This window comes from Bipolaris maydis (assembly GCF_028858645.1).
Source record: "Bipolaris maydis strain C4 unplaced genomic scaffold PSV08scaffold_9, whole genome shotgun sequence".
NCBI classification, from domain to species: domain Eukaryota; kingdom Fungi; phylum Ascomycota; class Dothideomycetes; order Pleosporales; family Pleosporaceae; genus Bipolaris; species Bipolaris maydis.
In genome coordinates this window covers 249683-263782 of record NW_027093865.1, presented here as the reverse complement: position 1 = coordinate 263782, position 14100 = coordinate 249683, and the positions used below count along the sequence as shown (strand labels likewise).

The following is a 14100-nucleotide window of genomic DNA, read 5'->3' as shown; positions in this document are numbered from 1 at the left end:
TTGCATGGGCTCCAGTTGCGCCTCACAGTCTCTTTCGGATCTCCTCCACCATGTTACTCCGGTCGACCAGCAACCCATCCTTTTCCGGATTGTTCTCGTCCTTGATTCCCATAACCTTGATCTTGACTTTGCCATCCTTGAGCTCATCCTCTCCCAGAATGACTGTAAGCGGCACGCCTGCGACCTCGGCTTGCTTGAACTGTTGCTGAACCTTGGGCTTAAGCTTGTACGAAAACTCGGCCTTGATGCCTGCAGCCCACAGCTCTTGTGCGACTTGCATGCGCTCCTTGAGCATGCCGTTGAAACCCTTGCCGCCAAATGCCATGACAAACGCATCCACATCCTTGGCGCGCTGTGTCGATTGGCCGCGTGCCTTCATGATGCTGATGATGCGGTCGATACCAAAGGAGATGCCGACACAAGGAATAGGCTTGCCACTGAACATGCCCACCAACTGATCATAACGGCCACCTGCAGCCACGCTTCCCACGCCAACCTCTTGTTGCTTTCCTTTTCCGGTTGGGGCTGAGCCTTCTGTGACAACCTCGTAAATCAGGCCAGTGTAGTAGTCGAGACCTCGCGCAAGCGAGAGGTCAAATGATATCCTCTTGCGCGCACCAAAAGCATCCAGGTATGCGAATAGCAGTTCCATCTCTTCAACACCTTTTTGTACGTCTTCCGACTTGGAAAGTTCTTCGTTGCTCTTGAGATACTCAATGATGTCGTCGCCGCCCTTGCGTTGTACCCATTCACCAATCTTGTCTGCGACTTCTGTGGCAAGGCCTTTGGTCTCCATCTCCTTCTTCACCTCTTCCCACGGCATCTGTAACGTGTCAGCGACCTCCGATAAAACCTCAGACATTCTCCTTACCTTGTCCAGCTTGTCCACTGCCGAGCTAATTGGACGAATCAACTCCTCCTTCACGCCCGCCGCCTTGAAGATACCATCAAGAATCTTTCTGTGGTTGATCTTAATAGTATATGACTCCCACTCAAGCGCATCAAAAACATCAGTTGCAATCTTCAGCACTTCCGCATCGGGAATCATAGCATCGTACGACCCCGCAATATCGAAATCGCACTGGTAAAACTCGCGCATGCGACCCTTTGTCATGGCGGGTTGATCGCGCCGATAAACCTTGGCAATCTGGTACCGCTTGAAGCTCTGCACACTGGGGTTCATTGCGAGCCACCGGGCAAGTGGGACGGTCAAGTCGTAGCGTAGCGAGCAAAGCTCGCCGCCCTGGTCTTGCAGGTCATATATGAGTTTTGAGTCTTCGCCGTATTTGCCGCTCAGAATCTCCTTGAGCTCGAACACGGGCGTGTCGAGTGTCGTGGCGCCGTGGCGCTTGAAGACATCGGTTACCGTCTGGAAAAGGCGATCGCGGAGTGCGGCATCTTCGCCGGTCCCTGGGGTGGTTGTAAGTATAGGGCATTGAGGACAGGTACCCCTCCAAAAAGAGAAGAGAAGAAGAAGAAGACGACGACTACTTACAATCCCGCGTGCCCTTTGGCACCTTGAGAGTAAAGTTCTTGCCCTTATCTTCCTTGCCCATTTCGTCGTCACTCAGCGACCAAGTTTGTGTGGAGAGCCTACGGTGGGGGGTGGGGGTTGCAGAAAGGCGTACGCGGTGGAAAGCGGTTGTTTGTGTGAATTTGCGCGAGGCAAAAGTAGCAGTACTATATCGCAGGGCGTCTTGTCGTAGTATGAGCGCGGGGCAGGCAAAGTGGGGTGAAATGCGCGGCATGGACTGGAAATAAAAAAAAGTGACTCAATTCGCCAAAGAGCAAAGCGGCCGCCGCCGTTTGGAAAAGATTCGGGTCTGCACGTAGATTGGTCCGTGCTTGTTTACGTCACTGCTCTGTTGAGATACCTGCATGCTTGTATGATTTGATTGTATGCAAACTGAAGTCTATGTATTAAATTTTATGATCGCTGTAGGGGGTATCTAAACACGCTTCATACGTTCACCATGCCTTTCGAAACTTGAGCAAATCCCTCTGTCCATAACACTCGGCCACAATCGTCAGAATCATGTCGATTGCCGCCTGTGTTTCTACATCACTCTCGGTTAAAGGCGTGCTCTGCAGCCCTGCACGCGTGGTCTGTGTAGCATGAGATGTAGAGGCTGATGCACGTGTGACATTCTCTTTTTGACGCTTGTTGTTGCGCATCTCCTGTCGTTGTCTCTCAGCCTCTGCTCGGGAAAGCAGCTTGATACCTGATGCTGCAGATGGCTCGACTGGTGCGTCTGATGGTGGGACTGCTGGCTGCACTAAACGATCTCCAAGTTGGGCGAGAAGACGTGCTCTGGCTTTCTCGAGGTCTCCATCTTCGGCTGCATCTGACGACTCTTCTTCCTCTTCTGAGATGGCCATTTCTGCACCAGAATCGCCCGCATTGTCATCCATGACCTCACCGCTTTCTAGACCGTTGTCCGCGTTGGCTATCGAGTCGCCATGTTCTTTCACAAGTGCAGAACTTGAATCGTCACCGGGTTCATCATCAGACTCGTTGTCTCTTGCTTCGCCCTCTGGAGCACATTGCTCCTCTAGACTTCTGCTAGAGAGTCTTTTCACCAGACGGCTAGCAGCAAGACCCAGATCCCGAATCTTGCCGATTCTCTCATGATCCAAAGTCCCAAAGTCGCCCGTTAAGGCTAGTAGTGTCCATATCCAGCAGCTCTTCTGACGTGATACCTCAGTAGATCGATCCAGTGCGAATGCACAGCCATGCAGAGCCACATATAAAGTCGATTCGTCCATTTGAGTGACTTCCTCTAGTGTAGGATAGTCACGACTAATGGCTTCCGCCCAGTAGTGCTTTCCAGACTGGTCGCTGCGTTTTGTTTTTCGGGAACCTGGTGTTTTCCCCGAAGATGGCTTACGTTCCCGGATTGAAGAGAGTCTGTTGCGGAGAGTGCAGAATCGCTGAATGAGCGCCCATTGACAGCTCTCCTGCGGGTCGAGATCGTCTACGTCCCCGTCCCAGTACTCTGATGCACCCTCACTCTCGCTTTCTAGAGCAACCCAGGTACCATCGTTGTATACAGTACGCTGTGTGCCTACGGTCGGTTTATTCGAATTGCGATTGTCGTTGCCATGATCACTGCTAGTGCTGTGCACGTCGGCCGGGGCGACGAGGAGGGTAGGTATTGCTGAAGCTTCAGACCTGGTTCAAGATGTAAGCAATAGCTCCCTGTTTCTCGTAGAGCATGTGCGCAAAATTTCGCAACCTGAGATAATTACCTGACACTTTGAAGGTATGCCACTGCCTCATCTATTGACTCGTCTGTCAAATGCTCCTCTCCCTCAAGCCCTGGGAGCACTGATCGTACGCCTGGCTCCCGGAACTGTTCATTGGCGCGTGATTTCCCCTTGGTGCGCGAATTGTTACGATCAGTTTTTGCGCGCTTTGTTTCCGACGCGTTTTCCTGCTCGTGCTTTCTCTTGCTGCCGGGAGTTACTAGAGCAGACGTGAATGGCGGAGGAGGCTGTGTCGGTAGGAGGTAACCGTCGGGTCGCGATAACTTGTTGTAAGACTCTCCGTCTTTGGTCACAGCCAAATTCACGCCAGATGTTGCCATGTTAGTGGTGAAGAAGTGCAATACCTAGGCATTCAGTAAATGTGAATGCGGAGTTAGGGACGGAGGTGGACCAAGCTGGTCTAGCGTCATTTTCCGCCTTCTTCGTCTGTGGATGATGAAGTGATACGGAGCAGGCTATCTTCTACTGTGTCCCATCAAAGGACCTAGTGTTATCATATGATTTGTTCAACACAAGTATATTATTTACCTGTTCCGACCTGAATGTTAGTTATTGTTATTTCCCAGGATATTACGCACATGTGCACAAGAGTTATGCTGTAATGTCAAGCCTTGCACACGTGACGTCTCAGCGAGCAAAAAATAATTGCAAAAACATACGACAGCGGGGATTCGCCAGTGGTCACCCACCTGACTACTAGTCCGCCGGTATCTAGCTTAAATATGAAAGATCGGACGGGTTTTCTTGCTGACTAAAGATCCTATGGCCGTATGTGTCAGAAAAATAAAAATGATTTAGTTTGATCTTCGAGTAAAATGATCTGTTGCAGACAGTCAAAATCCAAGAGAGCTCACGTGATGCTATCGATAAGCCAAAGGGTTGGCACTGCCGCACGGAGGAAAAACGACATTCCTAACGCCCTTCGGCACACCGTATAGAGATGTTGAACATGTCAATTTCAAAAAAGCTGGGTAATGTCTTTGCAGGACTAGCACATATTTTCGTGCACAGTGCGCAGGTATGCGAGGTTGTGAACGCGGGATTAGTTTTCGCTCAATTTTACGAATACATCTACTGAAGCGCGATCTTCTCGAATATCCATTTCTGAGGGATTGTTGCTATAAATGCAGGGAGCTACGGCGAAATTACGAGTGCCTTGACTGCTAAGAGGTAGAGAGATTGGTGCTGTGAACAGAACACTTTGGATGCTAGTACGGGCGTTCTGGACGTCAAGATAGGCGACTCCGCGTGTATCTCAGAGTCGGCCGACTCATAAACTAAGTGGGTAGCTGGAGATAATAAAAAGTACCGCAGATGCAAAAGAGCGTATTGCGCTATAATCAGACAGGTACAATTTTTGTGTTTGGAGAAACGGAAAGGTGTTTCTGCCTAGAACCTATTTCGCTCTAATTCCACTGCTTTTCGGTATTATTAACTAATCCAGAAGAAGAGCCCATAACTCTCCTAGACCAATTTGAGTCTATCTGAATGCCAGAAAGGCAGTATAATATTGATAGCACATACATAAATGCAGATCGTTGTATTGTGCACTATACTAGTCCCTACTCTAGGTGCAAACACTATCATGATAAGCGCGACGACATGAGAGTGAAAGACGAAAATGGCGAAATTTGGTGTCAGGTGGCAAAGGGCCGGTCACGGGAGCCTACAGGAAATGCTTCATTTATGTTTGTAGTGATCTGATGACGCAAATGTCTTCACGTGCACGTCTTCCTCAGTATTCCCTCGGTGTATATAAAGCATTGAGCTCTGCCTCTACAACTTTCTCTGCACCCCACCACCACTCCATAGGTAAACGATTATTACCTTCGGACTTGACAACATCATCGCATATGTCAACAGAAATAGTATCGCGGCACTCACACAAATCAATATCGGTGGAGCCAAGGATACTAGCTTTTACGAAGTCTTTTCCTCCAGCCGCCCATTCTCAGTTCGCTATTTAGTTGTCGTAAGTCGCTACGACATTACGGACTTGTAGTCACCCCGAGAAGGCAGAATTCACGTCGGATTTCACAAGACTGGAAACCAGGTAGGATTTCGCTGGGCATCCGCATATATATCTACATTGGGAACGACGGTCGCAACACTTTGAGGAGAGCGTGATCTCTCGGATGATAGAGCTGCTGCTGGGAGAGGGTATGAGGTCCAACATCAGGGCTAAAGTATACAACGATATACTATATTATGGAGGGGAAGTCAAGCTTAGATAAAGTTACTTCAGTGGACAAAAGGATGAATTGTCTGTCAAGCTTGAGGTTTACTCGAGCTCAGCCTTTATCTACTCATATCAGATATAAAATACTCCAGCTCCGTTGTATCAAGGTAGCTCAGTATCGGCCCGTATATAATAATGTTCAGTTCCAGCTCCTTCACCTTCACCTTTTCCCATTTCGGCTCAGGCCTCAGCGACCAGTACAGGCTCCACCGCGACATATATACTTCTCTTCATCTACAGATGACACCAATAGATGAAGAGGTGAAACCACAGTATCCATGACTATTTACCGGCGTTCCCATTAACAGGTAATGCCGGCAATCTAGTCAAGAGACACATACGTTCACGATAAACATCATTGCAAATCGCAAAAGGAAGACATTAACAACCGTTTAACGTCCCGTTATCGATGGCAAAAAAAAGCACGGCTTCGGTGACACTCTTGGTATATAGAACCGCTACAAAACCCAAGTACAATCTGGGATTTTATCCCTTATGTCGTCAAGGCTGGTTTTTCCGGCTCAGACGTAGCCATCATCTCTGCGTACACGGCACAAGTAGCCACGTATCGATATGCATTATACAGCTTCATCGACTGGTGTCTACAGCAAGATAGGGGCAGTGATGTGTATCGTCTCAGCGCACAGCTAAGCCATATCGAGGTCTTCGCCGTTGACAAGACGCAGGGTGACCAGAAAGAGGCCATCCATCCATTCCACCACCACGTCGACCGATCTGGGGTTTCACGGATGAGGCAACCTGTCAGCTTTCTTGCCAATGGTCACGCGCGGGCGCGGCTCCCAATAATCGGGCGATTTCCAAACTGGACTCGAGCAAATTCAAGGGCTACTCATGTCGAGTGGGAGTAATTCTATTTGGTTTGGGAAAAGTGGCGCTCCATGTATATTCAGCAAGGACATACAATCGAAATAGCAGATGCTCGTGTGCCAGGATCTCTCAAGAACTATCTATATAAAGGAGTGTTTTACCAATTGGAAATGTGTTTCGCGGTGTATGCGTGTGTATGAAATGGCAATAGGGGCCATCTCCTTTGGGAATATGCCCAGAAAGAATGTCAGAAAGATATATAGGACTGGAGCTTGGGCTCGAAAGACTGAAGAAATATAAATAGAGAAAGCAGAGAAGATTCTTCGTCTCTCTGGTGAACAGAAGGAGAAGCACATGATGCGCATTGAGAAGAGATGTAGCAAGTATTCGACAGAACCTCTGTGGCGATTTTGGTGGCGTTGTGGTTAGAAACCGCAGTTATTGCAAAACCTCTCCCCTTTCTTACAGGCACTTCTTTATAGCTTTTTTCCGTACATAAGTATCTTTAAGAAATATCAATCTATAATGGGATTTCGTGATTCAAACTTACAAGCAGGTGATGCGATTTGATGGAACAAGACACAGTGATAAGCCAGCCGTTGGTGTTGTCGTATTTGATTACATTAATAATTATGTTGGCATCCTACCTACAGCGCCAGACATGCTGGGCTCCGCTAAACCGTATTTTCCCCTTTGTATATATTCATAACCAGCCCACAAGGTCCGTTGCGCCTACAGAGGCCATTAAGGGTACTGGCAGTGGCCATCAGATCCATGGCGCACATAACCTCCGAACGCCGTTGATCATCATAATCATCATTACCAGTACACTACTGCGACATAGTTTGTCTCTCACAACTCCCTTTCCCTTGCAATCTCAGCCTGCTGACGTAGCTTGGGAGCGGTGGTGCTTCCCTGACTGCTTCCACTGGGGTGTACTCCCTGTTCCATATCAGCAGCCCAGAGGGCAGCACCGACAGTGTTGGTAAAGCAGAAGAAGATGCCGACAACGGGTACGAGCTCGAGAAGGACAGCAGGAACGCCGAAGCTTGAAGAAGTTAGTTGAATCGTTATCGAATTGTGTTGGTCTACTCACCTGGTGTATGCAGCCTTGCGCTCCTCAATGAATCGCTCCTTCTCCTGCTTCTTCATCTGCTTGAGCTGGAAGTACCTGGCATGTGCGGTTGGACCAAACTTGCGTCCTTGAAGCATGACAAAGATCAATGTACCAACAACGGGGATGAAGTTGAGAGGCAGGTACATGAAGTAGCGAATGATGGCCTTGGGCGTGAACCTTGCAAATGGCTTGCTGACCAGCTTGCCCAGCTTTCCAATGGGATCACTTCCTGACTTGACCTGGCGCTCGTTTGATACAAGTGCAGTTTGGTTTCGGCAGACCATTGTGCCATCGAAGGTGTCAATCAAGGCATCATCAATGAGAAAGTTCTTGCTCAAGACAGAGAATATGGTGGACGACTCGCTGAGAACAAGCAGAACAGTGGTGACAATGGCGAGAGGACCGTTGAATAGGGTGAGAAGTGCAGCCTGTGGAACATAGGTGACAGCAAACATCATCACAGTGACACCCAGACCGAGCGAGACGGTTGGGAGGAGCTTTGCAGCTAGAGGTTTCCATAGCGCTCGATGTGTGAAGAAGTAGGCGATGCCCTGACTTGGTGTTAATCTTGACAAGTGCTTTCGTGTTCCGAGTTCCGGATACGGACCTTGAAAGGATAGAGATAAGCGGCCGATCGGACAGCGTCTGACGCCAGCTGCTTGTACTGGTCAAAGTCCTCTTTTGCGACTTCCTTGACTTTGTCTGGGACTCTCAATCTGGACTCGGACATGGCTGCGGGGGGGAAATCGGGGCGATTGGAGGGACGAGGGATTCTGCAAGGCAAATTGCGTCGTGATGGACATCAAGTCGCGTTGTCCAGCCATGGGCGTGGTGGGGGACGGTTTTGGTGTAGGTGGAACAACGTCATTATCACGTCGATGCTTGGCCCAAGCTTCCGTTCCAACAAGGCGGGAAGTTTTGCCAGCGACCGTGTCCAACGGAAACGGATGGACAGACACATGTCTTTGCTATGAATTTGTGCGACGCGTTGCAAGTCCCACTTAATTGATATCATTGGGGGGCGGATTCGTCGCGGCGGGAGAGCAGCAGTAAGATGGCGACATTGCAGGGTACGTCATTCACCCCCAGCTTTTACGTGTGGCAGGGAGCCCCCAGCAGTGTCCCTTGTGCCGGGCTCATGGCTGTCGCGCCCGCGTGGTCCGTGATGCTCATACGGATGGGAAACCAGAAAAACGTGCTGTCAAGACATTGGGCGTGCAAGACAATGCGGTATACATGTCGATGCGGCGGCGTCTAGACCGTGGGCGCGGTACCCACTCTGCTTCTCGTGCCCTGTTTACGCGCAGCTGTGGCGGTGTATGCCTAGCTGCGTACCAGGGAACTGATGCAACATTAGATGAAAGCGGGAATGCAGTTATGGCTAAGCTTTGCCCTACCCCACATTTCCATGCATCGAATTCGAACAATGACGCAGCCCAGGCCGCATGCTAAGTCCCGCTATGATCAAACGGGCCAGGCCAGTGTAAAACCTTCCCTGGAGGGTCCAGTCGCGGGAGCCATTAGCCAACCTCCTGTGGCTGCGCGAGGCGTGGCACGGCAGCCGTAAATTAGACAAACGAGGGGAACATCACCAGATCAATGCCACTTGGAGACCCGCTCGACCAGGTTTCCTTGACCCCCAGCCAGGTTTCTTGCGCCGCTCGAGACACTTTGACGTGGGCATCCACAGTTTGCTGTGGCTGATTGCTCCACTGCCCATCGCCTCCTGGACATGTGTTCTTGCTTGCCGTTTGTTTGTATCACAGACATAGACATGACGTATGGGAAGGCCTTGGGGGTTCTTGCTCCTTCATCACATACATATAAGAGGGCATCACTCCCCTTGCTTTCCATCATCATCATCAACACAAACACAAACATCTCACAACAACAGCCAGCTACAACCTAATTCATACTTTAAACCACCTACTACATTTACATCACCCTCAGATCACATACAGAACCGCAATCATGACAGGAATGATGGAGAAAGTCAAGGCCAAGGTCGACAATGTCATGCACAAGGACAAGACTCATGGTAAGCAACTTCAGCATTCACTCCTATCTTCTTTTAATAACATCTCCCAGACGACCCCACCGGCCCTCACAGCTCACATGCAGCCAACACTGCTGACCCTACTGTGCACAACACCTCCACAAGCCACACTGGCACCCATGGTACAACAGGCTACAGTGACCCCACTGGCCCTCACGACTCTCACATGGCCAACAAGGCCGACCCTAGGGTAGACTCTGACCGCGTTGGTACTGCTGGCAACATGGGAACTGGCAGCCATGGAGTCACTGGCACCCACGGAACCACTGGCACCCACGGTACAACAGGCTACAGTGACCCTACCGGTCCTCACGACTCCCGCATGGCCAACAAGGCTGACCCAAGGGTCGACTCCGACCGCATCGGTACCGCTGGTAACATGGGATCCAACACCCACGGCACTCACGGAGTCACTGGCACTCATGGATCAACTGGATACAGCGACCCTACCGGTCCCCACGACTCTCACATGGCCAACAAGGCCGACCCCAGGGTCGACTCTGACCGTGTTGGCACTGCTGGCAACATGGGAACTGGCAGCCATGGAGTCACTGGCAGCCATGGAACCACTGGCACTCACGGAGTCACTGGCACTCATGGCTCATCCGGCTACAGCGACCCTACCGGTCCCCACGACTCCCGCATGGCCAACAAGGCCGATCCCAGGGTCGACTCCGACCGTGTCGGCACTGCTGGCAACCTAGGAAGTGGCAGCCACACAACCGCCACCCACGGAACATCCAGCCACAACGACCCTACTGGTCCTCACAGCTCGCATGTTGCCAACAAGCTTGACCCCAGGGTCGACTCCGACCGTGTTGGCCCTGCTGGCAACAAGGGAAGCGCCGCCCATGGAACCACCACCGGCACTGGCAACTTGGCTCACCGTGAAAATGAGACTGGTGATCTGCCCAAGGCCCTTGTAGAGCCCTACTCCCAGGCCGAGCCTCACTCCTCTCTCCAGAACGGCCACCACACCACTGGTACTCACGGTAGCAATGGCCTTCACAGCACCACCGGCACCACTGGTACCACTGGCACCCACGGCACCCACGGTACCACTGATGTCCACGGCAAGCCATCCATGATGGACAAGCTGAGTAAGTAGTTTCTGGCATTGCATTCAAGACATGCATACACTAACGTCTGCTAGACCCCAAGAAGGATGCCGACTTTGACGGCAAGGCGGGAATAATGGATTAGATGCAGTCTCGTCTCCTGTGTACATGTAATATTGTAGACAAGAGGTCCCACTGAGCGACGGGTCACCTCTGGACATGGTTTCATGACATGACTTTCACGAATACCCCCTATATTGCCTTAAAACCAGCTGTATAAATAGCTTGAATGAATCGTAATATTACTATCCATTTACTTTTTGTTCCTGTTCTCCACCCTCAGTGACTCATTGCCTAAGTTTTGAGGGGAAAAAAATCATCCTTCAACAATGACATCCTTTGTCTTCGCCATCTTCACCATCTCCGCCTGATCCTCAGCACTCAAACTGCTCGCCTTAGCGGCCTCCTTCCACTTCTCCACCTGCTCATACTGCTCCTCGCCCATCTTCCCCTTCAACAGCTTCAATAGCTTCGGCGCAAACTTCCCCGTAGCATAAACAACGCCATTGTAGTGTCGCGCAAACAGCACAATCACCAGCATCAAAAACAGCACTGGTCCATCCGACGCCTTTTGCTTCTGCAACCGCCTTAACATGTCGTCTACCATACTCTGCTTCGCGTTTTCCAGACTCGCCGGCGCTGGCGCGGAAATGCCTTGTTTCTTTGCAAACTTGTCCAGCGCAGACGTGATGGCGGAGATGTCCATTGTCTTTGCCGTATCCAGAATGCTCGATAATCGCGCTATGTTCTTGCGCGTCTTGCGACTTAGCACGAGTCCCTGTGCCCGTGCTTTGGCAATCGTGTCCGGGATGAGGTCTTTGTGCGCGTAGCTGGCGAGTAAGTCTGCGAGTTGGTCGTGTAGTTTTTGATCGGCGACGTGCGAGAGACCTGTCTTGTAGACTTGGAAGCGCGCGAGGATGCGGTCGGTCCAGTAGGTTGCAAAGTCTGCTTCGTTTGGTGTCTCCAGGGATGCGAGGGTCTGGAGGAAGGTTTCTTCGAGGAGTTTCTCCACGGGCTTTTCGTCCGCTAGGAAGCGCTGGACGAGACATAGTTTGGGTATCGAGGCTCGGATTCTGTCGCGGCTGAATTTTATGTCGTCGGTTCTTGTGGGGTCAGCGTGGAGAAGTTGCCATTGCGACTCTACGTCTGCTTTTGCGTAGCTGGATAGTTCGTCCAGTGCGCAGGTTCGTCGGGCTCCAGTCAGAATCAAGTGGCCGACGCGGACAATTCTTTCTTCTTGTGGTCTTTGGGAGAATGCATCGACCACCGAATCCTTGACTTTAGCGACTATCGGATCCATGATGGTTGCAGGCAGACCCGGGCCAATTAGTTGTGTAACATCTAATGTAGACCCTTCTTGCACCAGTATCCGTACGGAATCTTGCTCAAGTCGTGCTATCCATCGCTTTGACACAGCAAAAGAGTCCAGTACATCTACTTCTTCAATGTTCTGGAAGTAAGATACCGCGTCTTCGAATGTTGGGATTAGTTCTGAGTAGTCTGCAGCAAACTGTCTTAGATCCAAGTACTCCAGTGTACCGCTCTTCAATTCCTCGACTGTTGCGTTGCGTTTTGATTCTACAAGTTTCTTGGGTGTGCAAATTACCCGGTTGGGGTCTTGCTCAATAGTAACTTGGGATGTGAGACTTTCAGAATCCAGTGCCTTTTCTAAAGTCCGGAATATGAACCATGCTGGTGGACTGCCATGTAGATCTTCGGGCAAGATGGTTATGGTTCTTTGAAGTGTCAACAGCCTAGTTTTTGGCGATGAAATCTGTACTTACTGTGGTTGATCGAGTGCCTGCTTGACTCTACTGGTAATGTTGCTGGAAATCTCGCTCTCGTAAGCTCCTGTACATACAAAACCATTTATGTCTACAATATCGTGAGTTTGATCTGCAAGTAAGGCGTCAAGACTCTGGGGCCATATGTCATGTTGAGAAGCAAAATCAGTCTTGGAGTGCACTCCGGAGGAGAGCAAGTCGGCAAGTTTTTGCTCTAGCGCATCTCTCTCGTCGATGGGAATAATATTTTCTTGGTCTGCACTTAGCAGACATAGTTTTGGATGGCTCCGCGCAAGTTGGTGTACAAGTATCGTGCTTATGTCAAGATCGCTAGCCAATTCAGATATTGAAATTCGTTCCGTCTCTGCAAACACAGTCAGTGAAATTTTTCTTAATGAAGATTTGAAAATTCACCTCTTGTTACACGACTTCGAAACTGTGCCTGAGCAAACTGGAGTGTAACGAAACCATTACCACTGGAGGCTAGGGCAAATTGTGGTATAAATTCTGCGCTAGTCTGCGGGGGAAAGAGGGAAAAAATGCTCTTCACATCGTTTTCAGTGAACATGCTGACTCCACAGATGAGACTAAGATTTCCAAGTTTCTGGGATAGTGTCTCTATGTTCCCAAGCTCCTGGGCATAAGAATGCGCCGCTTTGTATAGTGCGACAAAGAGTGGGTGCGATTGAAGAGTTTGTTCTGGTGCGGTAATGCTGCGGACTGGCCTGGAAGATGCAAATCTATCCAGGAAAGGAGAAACCTGAACTTGCAGTAGTTTTTAGGGATTAGTAAGTTGCACCAAGTGTCTGTCCTGTGATTCGACTTCTGGAAGGTGAATGATGGAGGGCGGAGACAGCGTGGCGCTGATTGGTGCAAAACGAGCGGCGCCCGGATGAACATCGGAATTTGGGCGCAACCTCATCGTCGGCCCATTGACTTTGATAGCGACGACAAGACCACCCACCGCCGTCATGTCTCAATTCCGCGCGGCCAAGCTCGACATTGGCTGCTTCACCAAGATCCGCAATATTCGCGACCACACGAAGCGCAAGGTGTACTCGGAGAATGAGCCAGAGCGGTGCGCATACCCACCTCTCCGAATATCTTCAATGACTGATGGCAGCATAGACAAGCGCTCCGCTACATAATCCGCAATACTACGCTCCCGCAGCGAGTCCGCGCACAGGCTCAGCTTCAACTATCGGAAATGCACTGCTACACACGCTTCACACAGATCAAGAACCGATGTATAATGGGAGGCAAAGGTCGCGGCGTTTTCAGCGACTTTAGACTTGGAAGGGTACGTAGACAGTGCAGTTGATGTTGGGACTCAAGTTAACATTTCGGCAGTATCAATTCCGTGTCAACGCACTCGCGGGGAACCTACCAGGTGTGAAGAAGGCAAGCTGGTAGAAAGGATATGTGGGAACATGTACAATATTATAACAGGGCAATCGGACATTGGGCGGCGTACTTGCGTATAAGGCACCTGGGCTATGAAAATGGTTTTCTGGTGAAAAGTCTGCGCGCAAATGATTGCTCTCTCACCTCACGTGCTGGTCAGGTTGCTCATCTCACTGTTTGCTCTTGCCGTATTTAGCAGATACAAACCGCTACAGGCCAACAACAGTGAAGCCTTTTTCAACAGCTCAGCAGTCTTGTTCCTTCTCAGATCCCTCAAACTCATTTCC

The 14100-nt window shown here is 50.3% G+C and overlaps 5 protein-coding genes across 5 annotated transcripts; 2 read left to right on the top strand and 3 right to left on the bottom strand.

The window, feature by feature from the left end:
* Positions 1–22: 22 nt before the first annotated feature.
* Positions 23–3587, bottom strand: PSV08DRAFT_371909 (histidyl-tRNA synthetase; the record flags this gene model as incomplete). Its single annotated transcript, XM_014228118.2, has 5 exons — positions 23–823; positions 872–1410; positions 1496–1680; positions 1973–3172; positions 3250–3587. 5 exons carry the CDS (start codon positions 3585–3587, stop codon positions 23–25), a joined length of 3063 nt encoding a protein of 1020 aa, XP_014083593.2.
* Positions 3588–6937: 3350 nt separating this feature from the next.
* Positions 6938–8263, bottom strand: PSV08DRAFT_46660 (uncharacterized protein). Its single transcript, XM_014228116.2, has 3 exons — positions 8059–8263; positions 7431–8002; positions 6938–7382 (listed from the first exon to the last, which is right to left on the bottom strand). Exons 1-3 carry the CDS (start codon positions 8179–8181, stop codon positions 7187–7189), a joined length of 891 nt encoding a protein of 296 aa, XP_014083591.1. The 5' UTR covers positions 8182–8263; the 3' UTR covers positions 6938–7186.
* Positions 8264–9314: 1051 nt separating this feature from the next.
* On the top strand, positions 9315–10710 carry PSV08DRAFT_402663 (uncharacterized protein; the record flags this gene model as incomplete). Its single annotated transcript, XM_066093644.1, has 3 exons — positions 9315–9489; positions 9540–10607; positions 10661–10710. Exons 1-3 carry the CDS (start codon positions 9423–9425, stop codon positions 10708–10710), a joined length of 1185 nt encoding a protein of 394 aa, XP_065948871.1. The 5' UTR covers positions 9315–9422.
* PSV08DRAFT_204420 (uncharacterized protein) lies at positions 10681–13224 on the bottom strand. The gene is made up of 3 exons (XM_066092043.1): positions 12824–13224; positions 12410–12773; positions 10681–12379 (listed from the first exon to the last, which is right to left on the bottom strand). Exons 1-3 carry the CDS (start codon positions 12975–12977, stop codon positions 10942–10944), a joined length of 1956 nt encoding a protein of 651 aa, XP_065948870.1. The 5' UTR covers positions 12978–13224; the 3' UTR covers positions 10681–10941.
* A 126-nt stretch (positions 13225–13350) lies between these two features.
* Positions 13351–14047, top strand: PSV08DRAFT_46651 (mitochondrial 37S ribosomal protein uS14m). The gene is made up of 3 exons (XM_014228113.2): positions 13351–13487; positions 13538–13709; positions 13760–14047. The coding sequence occupies exons 1-3, from the start codon at positions 13381–13383 to the stop codon at positions 13820–13822; spliced, it is 342 nt and encodes a 113-aa protein (XP_014083588.1). The 5' UTR covers positions 13351–13380; the 3' UTR covers positions 13823–14047.
* The last annotated feature ends 53 nt before the right edge of the window (positions 14048–14100 follow it).

Excerpts from the sequence above, each read along its gene's own strand:
- PSV08DRAFT_46660 (XM_014228116.2), bottom strand. The coding sequence starts at position 8,181 with ATGTCCGAGTCCAGATTGAGAGTCCCAGACAAAGTCAAGGAAGTCGCA. Across the intron at positions 8,003-8,058 it reads CTTATCTCTATCCTTTCAAG|GGCATCGCCTACTTCTTCAC; the intron begins GTCCGTATCCGG and ends ACACCAAGTCAG. Across the intron at positions 7,383-7,430 it reads CGCAAGGCTGCATACACCAG|CTTCGGCGTTCCTGCTGTCC; the intron begins GTGAGTAGACCA and ends AACTTCTTCAAG.
- PSV08DRAFT_204420 (XM_066092043.1), bottom strand. The coding sequence starts at position 12,977 with ATGTTCACTGAAAACGATGTGAAGAGCATTTTTTCCCTCTTTCCCCCG. Across the intron at positions 12,774-12,823 it reads TCGAAGTCGTGTAACAAGAG|AGACGGAACGAATTTCAATA; the intron begins GTGAATTTTCAA and ends CTGTGTTTGCAG. Across the intron at positions 12,380-12,409 it reads CAGGCACTCGATCAACCACA|GCTGTTGACACTTCAAAGAA; the intron begins GTAAGTACAGAT and ends GCCAAAAACTAG.
- PSV08DRAFT_46651 (XM_014228113.2), top strand. The coding sequence starts at position 13,381 with ATGTCTCAATTCCGCGCGGCCAAGCTCGACATTGGCTGCTTCACCAAG. Across the intron at positions 13,488-13,537 it reads TCGGAGAATGAGCCAGAGCG|ACAAGCGCTCCGCTACATAA; the intron begins GTGCGCATACCC and ends ATGGCAGCATAG. Across the intron at positions 13,710-13,759 it reads GCGACTTTAGACTTGGAAGG|TATCAATTCCGTGTCAACGC; the intron begins GTACGTAGACAG and ends ACATTTCGGCAG.